At 35.0% G+C, this 9,800-nt stretch overlaps 1 protein-coding gene across 6 annotated transcripts in view; it reads left to right on the top strand.

Moving 5' to 3' along the window:
• CCDC68 (coiled-coil domain containing 68) overlaps positions 1–9,800 on the top strand; it is a 91,267-nt gene that overhangs the window by 36,122 nt on the left and 45,345 nt on the right. For all 6 annotated transcript variants that reach the window (XM_027868996.1, XM_027868992.1, XM_027868995.1 and 3 more), the window contains exon 2: positions 9,587–9,729. In XM_027868996.1, the coding sequence (XP_027724797.1) occupies positions 9,607–9,729 (123 nt within the window). In that variant the 5' untranslated portion in view covers positions 9,587–9,606. The remainder of the gene's footprint in view (positions 1–9,586; positions 9,730–9,800) is intronic.

Here is a 9,800-nt window from a genome sequence, read left to right as displayed (position 1 = left end):
TGTGTATTTCTTATCCAGGGGGCTCTGTAGTGTACCAAGACTTCATGCAATGAGCATAATGCAAGCAGGAAAAAATGGAGAACCTTGCTATCAACAGAAAAGCTCTGCCGCCTTGTGTGTGCACAATTTCATGGTGGGATTTTACTTTAGGTTAGTGGGTGCCAATTTCTCTGGTTCAGTAATACACAAGGGAACAATAACCTTCCCTCCCTGAAGCCTGAAAGAGAAAGAACTGAAAATCTCTGTGCCTCCCTGTTTGTCTTATTGATGAGATTCATTGATTTCTGCTAAACCAGTGTAAATGAAAAGTACAGGGAAATAAGCTCTTGCTTAGAAACTTGTTTACTAGTAATTACTAAAAGTAGATAAGTCTCCTTGCTAAGTTGTGTTATGCCAACGAATTTCTTTTTTACAGCTCTGGCTACCATAGGTGTTTTTTTAACTGCATGATTTTAGTCAGAAAAAAATTATATTGAACTAAGGAAAGTTTAGGTGAGGTGGTAGTAAGCTAGATGGTTAAGAGTGCTAGACTCTGAAGTCAGGAACATTTGGGTTCAAATCCTGCTACAGACACCTCTGAGTTAGGTGACCCTGGAAAAATCACAGAACCACTTTCAGTCTCAGTTTCTTCATCTGTAAAATGGGGGTAATAACGGTTATCTATTTCTCAGGGTTATTGTGAGGATCAAATGAAATGACATATGTGCAGTGCTTCAGAAACCTTAAAACACTATGTAAATGGTATTATTATTTGTAGCGTGGTGTTAAAAGTGTCCCAGTTACACATAGCGGTGTACTGTTGGTGGAGTTGTGAACTAGTCTAGCTCAGGGTTGGGGAACCTACGACCTCCAAGTCACACGTGGCCCTCTAGGTCCTCAAGTGCAGCCCTTTGATTGAATCCAAACTTCATGGAACAAATCCCTTTAATAAAAGGATTTGTTCTGTAAAATTTGGACTCAGTCAAAACTCTGTACCCAAGGACCTAGAAGGTCACGTGGCCTGAAGGCCGCAGATTCCCCACCCCTGGTCACAATTCTGGAAAGTAATGTGGAACTATTCCCCAAAAGTCACTAAACTGTATATATTCTTTGACCCACTGATACCACCACTATAGTAATACACCCCCAGAGGAGGAAAAGAAACCCATATTTACAAAAATATAACATTATGTTTTGTTATAGCAAAGAATGGGAAAACAAAGGGGTACCCATAAATTGGGGAATGGCTGAACAAATTATGATATAGATGGCCATGGAATAATAAATATAATTTTGGCATACAAAATGCCAAAAGGAATGTGTGCCAAAAGGATTAATTTGAACTGATAGAGAATGAAATGAGCAGAACCACTTATAAATGACTACAAAATGGTATAGGAAAAAAAAAAACTGGAAGACTGGACAATTGTGCTTAGCACAATGGATCAGACAACTCCAGAAGACTGCTTATGAACCTTACTTTTCACCTCAGAGAAAACCAGGTGATAGAATAGAGAGACAAGATGAGACACACATTTTCAGACATGCCCAATGTCTGGATCTGTTGTTGTTTTTAATATACTTATTTGTTACAAAGGAAGGCTTTTATTTGTGGGGGACGGGACATGCAGAGGAAGAGAGCTATGGAAACGATTTGTTGGGGGAATAGTGATATCAAAAAAAAAAGGAAAGAAAGAAAGGAGCACCAATAAGACAGTTAAAAAAAGAGGAAAAAGAATTTGAGGAGACACAAGGAAGCAAGGGCAATGTTGAAGCTACTAAGTTAAATATATTATCTACTATTTTTAGGAAAGTTATTTACATAATAGATGATCAATGTCATATGCAATCCTCCTAATTTATACTTTTTTGTGTAAGGAAATGTTCACGCTTATTGATGTTTGTCAAATTAATATTAGTAAAAAAAAGGAAATTGAAAAAATAATGACCCAGGTAGAAATAGGCAGTGGTAGAAAGATTGTAGAAAGAAAGGCATACTAATACACTGTTGGTGGAACTATGAATAGCTCTACCCGTTTTGAAAGGCAATTTGGAATTATGAGAAGAAAGTGACTATAATGTCTATACCCTAGAACCCGAGTATCCCCTGCTAGGCATAAACCCCAAGGAGATCAATGCTAAAAAGAGATGAGAAATTTGGAGAGATTCAAACAGATTTTCTCACTGGTGGAGGAAGTAACTTAAACTCTAGCTAAGGACCTTTTTCCTTGTAGAATTTCTTTTTAGCCTGGGGAGATGCAGAATATTTCAAGGCTGAAGTAGATTGAATTGGATCACATTGAAGTTGCACCTTTCTTCAAGGGGTGATCTGAGCCGTAGCAGCAGCAAATGGAGAACTGGTTAGAGCCTTTCCTTCCAGTGGTCACCATTTCACTTTGATGGGGAATCTAGCATGGTGCCTAGCCAGATCCACCCCACTTTCCAGTGGAACATACAACAGTATTGTTGTTAGCATTAGTTAGAAGGTGCAATAGTGTTATTATAAACTTCTAATTTACACATTTGTGTAACTTCCCAAAAGGCAAAGTTTTAACTGAATTGGGGCTTTATCCCCATACACAGAAGGGACAGCGACCAAAGGGAGGATTTTGCCCAAAGCCAAGCTCCGTGGGTGAAGACAGGTGTGTTTAGAGATCTGTAACTGACAATTTCTGTTGGGATGGGGAAAGCCCTCCTTAGCCACCTTTTCCAGTGACGTATATTGACTGCCAAAGATGGGCTCATTTACACAAATATACATATAATATATACAATAACTAATGGCTAAAACAGTATAGATGGAAAAAATAGCCAACACAGAACAATGGAAATTTCATGCTGTGAAATTAAAGGTACCTCTTCCCTTTGCAGAAGTGGGGCAGGGAGGGAGAAGAGAGGGGGAGACTATGGGCATGGAACGCTTCAGATAATGTCAAACATTTTTGATGCGTTGGTTAGTTTTGCTGAACTTGTTCATTCTCTGTCTCTCTGTGTCTCTCTGTGTGACTCTGTCTGTGTTTCTCTGTCTCTGTTCATTTCCCTTTCTGTCTCTCTCTTGTCTCTGTCTCTTTGTCTCTATCTCACTTTGTTTTTCCCTCTTTCTGTCTGTCCCTCTGTCTTTATCTTTCTTTGTCTCTCTGTCTCACTTTGTTTTTTCCTCTCTCTGTCTCTGTCAATTTGTCTTTGTCTCTTTCATTGTAAGGACTGTTTTGAGTGAGAGGGACACATACATGTAGACAATGTAAAAACAAAATATATCAATAAAAATGTTTAAAATAAAAAAAACAACCTAGTGGTTTCTTGCTTATTATTGACCTTCAGTTCCTAAGACTAATTCATTCTCTACCTTCTCCTATTGTATGACAAAAACTACAGTTTGGCCTCTGACTCCAAGAGGCTAAATCAACATAAATATTGGAAGCAGGAGAAAACTAACAGGAATCCTCTAACTCACATTAGGAAGCAAGACTTCTTCCTATGTGTGGAAGAAAACCAGTGTTACCTTTGGCCCGTGGTCCAGCTTTTTTTTCCAGGCCAGCTATTGCACATCCATCAGTGGGGATCATCAGTAAATAATGGCAGAAAGTATCTTGGTATAAAGTGTCTGAGGCAGGATTCAAACATAGCCCTTCCTGATTCAGTGTCACCAAAGGATGTCTCTTGTTTCCCAAATCTTTTATTTGCTTCTCTGAGCAGAAATGTGTAAATTGTCCTTCTAGTTTCATTTACAGAAATGATGTCAGCGTGGCTTTGGTTCAGTTCTCTGAGTAGTATATACCAACTTGTACAGTAGGCTGATTCTTCAATAGAAGGCATGATTTAGTGTCAGGCCCATATCTGAAGCCCTGCCAGCTTGACAGAGGCTGCCAGAGGATGCTGTTAGCTGATAAACCTCTTTGCACCTCCCCCACCATGATGAACTATTGGAGCGAGACCATTATGAAGGAGGTAGAAATTAGGCCTTGAAGGATTTTTAGAAGTTTGAATAAGATCTAAGATTTTCAAGTTCACAAAATAAATCAAAATTAATTAAAATGCTGAGTTTTATTCTAAGTTGAAGACATCAGACAACTGGAGATAAAGATGAATTGAATCTATCCTTTGACGTATTATATAACTAAAATTGAATCATGACTCTTGGGCCACAATTATTTCTTTGTGGAAAATTCCATGTGGAAAAACATTGTTTACAGACTGAGAGTGGTAGATTAATCAACCATTTTACTAGCTAAGATTGATAAATGTAAATAAGAAAACTTCACCAGAATCCCACAGTGAATAGCATTTTACAATATAAGGTAATGTAAAAGAGCCTACTCCAATATGTTACTTCACCCCATTTAAAGATTCTTGTAATTATGTTCATTGCACTGTTATTTTTCAAGTACAGTCAAATTTTACTAAATAAAGTACCTGTGATTTATTTTCACCGTAAAATTTTATTGATATATTTTGTTTTTTATACTTCTAGAATTTCTCTCAATAATCTTAACCCTTCCATCTCTCAGAGAGTCATCCTGTATGACACATAATATGTTTTAAAGAAAATGTGGAAGAAGAGAAAAAAAAAAGTCAGGAAAACCAATTAATATATCAAATGAAGGCTAAATACATATGGTATATTCCACAACTGTGAGCCTCCCAACTATGTAAAGGAATGAGTCAGGGGTGTCTTCTCATAGCTCTTTTTTGGGATTGTGCTTGTTCTTTTAAATTTTGGAATATTCACTTTTGATTGTTTTGTGATTTTTTTTCTTTCATTTACATTGTTTTCATCATTGTGCATGTTTTTTTTTTTTTGGCTTTGCTTACTTCAGGCTGTATCAGATGCTGTAAATCTTTCCATGATTCTCTGTATTCATCATTTTTGTCATTTTTATTTTTACAATACAGTAATATCACATTTCATTCTTGTACTACAATTTTTTTAGTTATTTCCTAATTGATAGGCTATAAATATTTTGGTGTTTTGGTATATATGAGAACTGGGTTTTTTTTTTTGTTGTTGTTTGTTTGTTTGTTTGTATGTTTTTAGGACTGTATTCTTATCAATGATCTCCTTGGACTAAACCTAGTAGTGGAATGTTTGGATCAAAGGATATGGGCATTTTAGTCACTTTATTTGCATAATTCCAAAATGCATTCGAAAATGGTTGCACTGATTCACAAGTCTCCTAACAATGCACTAATGTGTCTACCTTCCCACAGCTCTTCAAAAAATGACTATTCTCATCTTTTGTTGTATTTACCAGTTTGAAGTTTGCTCCCTGAAACCTCAATTATTTTGCTTTCATTTCCCTTATTAGTAATTTGAAGCGTTCCTTCATGTTTGTTAATAGTTTGCAGTTCTTTTAAAAACTGTTTATTGATATCTATTGACCACCTATGTATTGGGAATGGCTTTTTATCTTTAGTATATACATATATAATACATTATATATGTGCATATATATTTTTATATATATACATATATGCATATGTATTTGTTAGTTTTCTATATTTCTTGGATACCAAACCTTTAATCAGAGAAATTTGATACAAAGATATGTTTCTCATTTGGCTACTTCCCTTCTTATCCTAGCAATATTTTTATTTGTGAAGAAACTTTTCAGTTTCACATAATTAGTTAATCTTTTAAAATTGCCTCTATCCCTTGTTTAGTTAAGAAAACATCTCCTCCCCACAGCTGTGAAAAGTAAACGATCCATTTCTCTTTTAAGTTGTTGGTGATATAATCTTTAACATTAAGTACATATATTCATTTTGATTTTGTTGTGGAATATGGTGTTAAATGTTGCTAATTTAATGTCAGACTACTTTATAGTTTCTTTCCAAGTTTTTATTAAATAAGGAGTACTTTCCTAAGTAATTTATGTTTTTGAATGATTGCACACTGAGTATTGAGTTTGTTTATTTCTGATTCTTCCGTATCTAGCCTGTTCCATTGATCTACTTCTGTTTTTTAACTGATACCAAATGGTTTTGATGACTTCTGCTTTATAATAGTTTAAAATCTGGAAATGCTATAACCCCTTCCCTCCTCACTTTTTCATGATTTCCCTTGATTTTCTAGATCATTTGTTCCTCTAAATGAAATTTGTTGTTATTTTATTGAGTCCGAACATCTAAGTATGCCTTTTATATTTAGTCAAGCATTGCATTAAAACTGTAAATTAGCTTCAGTAATATCCTTTTTATTATATTGTCATGGGACAGCTATGAGCACTGAATGTTCCTCCAGCTATTTAGATTGTTCTTTAAAGAACATTTTATAATTTAATTTAGACAAGTATTTTGTGTGCTTAGGTAGATTGGTTCCCAAATATTTTATGTATTTTGAATGAAATTTCCTTTTTTATTATTGCTGTTTCTGTTATTTCTGTGGGATTTTGTTCTTATTAGATAATTAAATAGGAATGCTGTTAATTTTTGTGTATTAGTTTTGTGTCCTCAACTTTGCTTAAACTATTATTTGTCTCAATTTGTATCTTTGTTGATTCCCTAGGATTTTCTAAGTAAACAACCCTATAAATGAATTGGAAGTTATCTCCTATTCAGTTATCCTTTAATTTATTTCTCTTTTCTTATCGCTATTGCTAGCATTTCTACAACTATATGAAACAAAACGGGGTAGGTATTGCAGCAATCTCCATTCTACACATTCAGAATCTGAGTCACAGAGAGATTAAATGGCTTGTCAGGTTCACACAGCCATGCTTACAAGTCGGGACTTTCTCTTCTTCTTCCTTGTTGTAACGATTAAGAAAGGGCTAGCACTCTGTGAATAGGTTTGGCAATAAAGGGTGAATGTCACCATTTGGGTTATCATAGGCTGTGGTTCTTGCAGATCCCTTTTTCTAAGCTAATTTTTTTGTTGAATCCACTTTTTAAAATTAATTTATTTTTAATTTTAAATATTCATTTCTATAAGCTTTTGAGTTTTAAATTTTCTCCCACTCCCTCCCCAAGATGGCACGCAATTGATGTAGGTTATACATATACATTCCTATTAAACATATTTTCACATTGGTCATGTTGTAAAGAAGAATTAGAACCAATAGGAGGAACCACAAGAAAGAAGAAACAAAACAGAAGAAAAAAAAAGATCAAATAGTATGTTACCATCTGCATTCAGACTCCTGAGTTCTTTCTCTGGATGTGGATAGCATTTTTCATCATGAGACTTTTGGGGATGTCTTAGGTCCTTGCATTGCTGAGAAGAGCTAAGTCTATCAAAGTTAGTTATTGAACAATGTCGCTGTTACTGTGTACAATGTTCTCCTGGTCCTGTTCACTTCATTTGGCATCAGACCATACAAGTATTTCCACGTTTTTCTGAAGTCTGCTTGCTCATCATTTCTTATAGCATAACAGTATTCCATTACATTCATATACCACATTCCTCAATTGATGGGCATCCCCTCAATTTCCAATTCTTTGCCACCACAGAAAGAACTGCTATAAATATTTTTGTACATGTGGGTCCTTTTCCCACTTTTATGATCTCTTTGGGATACAGCCCTAGAAGTGATATTGCTGGCTCAAAGGTTATACACATTTTTCTAGTATTTTTGGCATAGTTCCAAATTGCTCTCCAAAATGGTTGGATAAGCTAATTTATTCTTTTTTTAAAAAAAATTTATTTATTTTTAGTTTTCAACATTCACCTCCACAAGATTTTGAGTTCCAAATTTTCTCCTCATCTCACCCCTCCCCCCACACCAAGATGGCATGCATTCTGAATACCCCTTCCTCTAATCTGCCTTCCCTTCTATCTCTCCCCTCCCTCTCTTATCCCCTTCCCTTTATATTTTTCTATAGGGCAGGATAGCATTCTATACCCCATTTCCTGTATTTCTTATTTCCCTGTTTAAGCTAATTTATTCTTAAAGCTGTTTTGAATATTCCACAGCAGAAGTCAAATGCCCCTAATAATGAGATATCACTTCTACAAGATGGCAGCTCTACTTTTCCTGATTAAGCTAAGAAAATATAGCTACCTTCCTACCTATAGTTAACTGTTGCTGCTGCTACTGCTGACCTAGACAGAAAACTGATCTGGGTGATTTAGTTCAGGCTTAAATGCTTGCCCAAATTGGGTTTTCCCCAAGAGTAATTATTCTACATGGCAGTTCTTTAGTGTCTACTGGCAGATGTGTCCCCTTTTTTTGTTTGTTTGTTTTTTTTTTAAAGGAACAATGGATCATGGGTAGAGTAAAGTAGCCCAGGCCAAAGATTGTAGTGGCAGTTACCCTTTTGTAACTACCTTTAGATCTTGAAACAAAGCTCTTACTTCATTCTGATGATCTTGGATAGGAAACCTTAGAATTGGGGAGCAAATGAAGTTATCCCCTCTCATTAAGGGTGTTTGTGTTTCATGACTGATCTAGGTAGTTTCAACAGCCAAAGGACAGGGATTCCTTGCTGTTTCTGACTTGTAGATAAAACACTTAAATACTAAGGATTTTGAATTTTGACTTTTATAATAGAACAGGTTGATAAGATTTTCAAAATCTTCATAGGCTCAGGTTTTTTTATTTGTTTATTTTTAGAATACAGACAACCTTATTGTGAAGAATATCATGAATAATAAATAACATCTTATATCTTTGTCAATTTGCATATTTTTAGCTAAATATGGAGAATGTCAGATTTATGATATAAAATACTAAACAAAGGAAAAGAAAGAGCAAAGATGAAGTGAAATAAAGGGAAGAGAGAAATTGGTAATAGAAATTAAAACTAGGTTGAGTAGTATAGCTTTCCTCCATTTTCTTATCCCTTGTCTTCCCCAGAATAACCATATAGCTCAGAGGCATTAATTGGTAAGTTGTTTTTTGCCTTCTTCTGTCAGTTTATCTTCCATCTACCATGTATGTACATAATTACTTGCACATTGTCTTCATCTTTAGAATATTTGCCCCACAAGGGCAGGGACCATGATATTGCCCTTCTTTGTATTTTCAGGACTTAATACAGAGCCTAGCATTTGGCAAGCCCTTACTAAGTATTTGTTGACTGACTGATTGACTGACTCTTCGTGTATTCCTAAAATTCAGAAATTCTTTCTAGCCTAAAATTTAATCCACTGTGCCTGCTTCCTCTGCTCTACTTTTGCTAAAAGCAAATGCTCAGATAGAATCATTAAAAGACACAAAGAATAAAGAGAAGAAAGCCTAATATCTAGGATTTTTACCATAAATTGGTTGTCTCCTAGATTAAAGAGAAAATGGAGGCCTTTGGCTATGCCTATCTCTTTTCAATATGAGACTAGTAAACGAAGGTATTTTCTTTGTGTGTTCAAATTGAACTGTTCATTAATGGTTCATTTTCAGATTTTACTTTTTTCTTTTCTTTTGGCTTTTGATAATCTTATCCTAAATGGAAAAAATAGGTTTACATTTTTTCTTCTCTACTGTTCTTAAACTACTGAATTTTTAGTAATGATTATTTTGGGGAAATGCATTTCATGCTTTGATTTCTAGATTTCTAGACATGCATAAACAAACGTGAATTGCAGAATTTTTTGCTGCATTTGGATGCATTTTTTATGCTCAAAGAAAGAAATCCCTTTTACTTAACCCAATTCTGTTTTCTCTAAATATAGAGAGATAACACCAGCACAAAATGACAACCCTGACAATGACCAAGGAAGTACTCCAGGAGGAGGCAGGGGTAGAAGAAGAAAATTTAGCATTATATGAATCCACATCTGCCCAGATTATTGAGGAAACAGAATATGTGAAAAAGGTGAATGTGAAATGTTCATTCTTGCTATTTTGCTTTGTGCTAATTTTTAGATACTATTGTAGCTTCCCTAT

This window comes from Vombatus ursinus, unplaced genomic scaffold, assembly GCF_900497805.2.
Source record: "Vombatus ursinus unplaced genomic scaffold, bare-nosed wombat genome assembly UNPS02014791.1, whole genome shotgun sequence".
Classification (NCBI taxonomy): domain Eukaryota; kingdom Metazoa; phylum Chordata; class Mammalia; order Diprotodontia; family Vombatidae; genus Vombatus; species Vombatus ursinus.
Note: the sequence above shows the minus strand (reverse complement) of the source record. Positions and strands in the feature narration are given on the sequence as shown.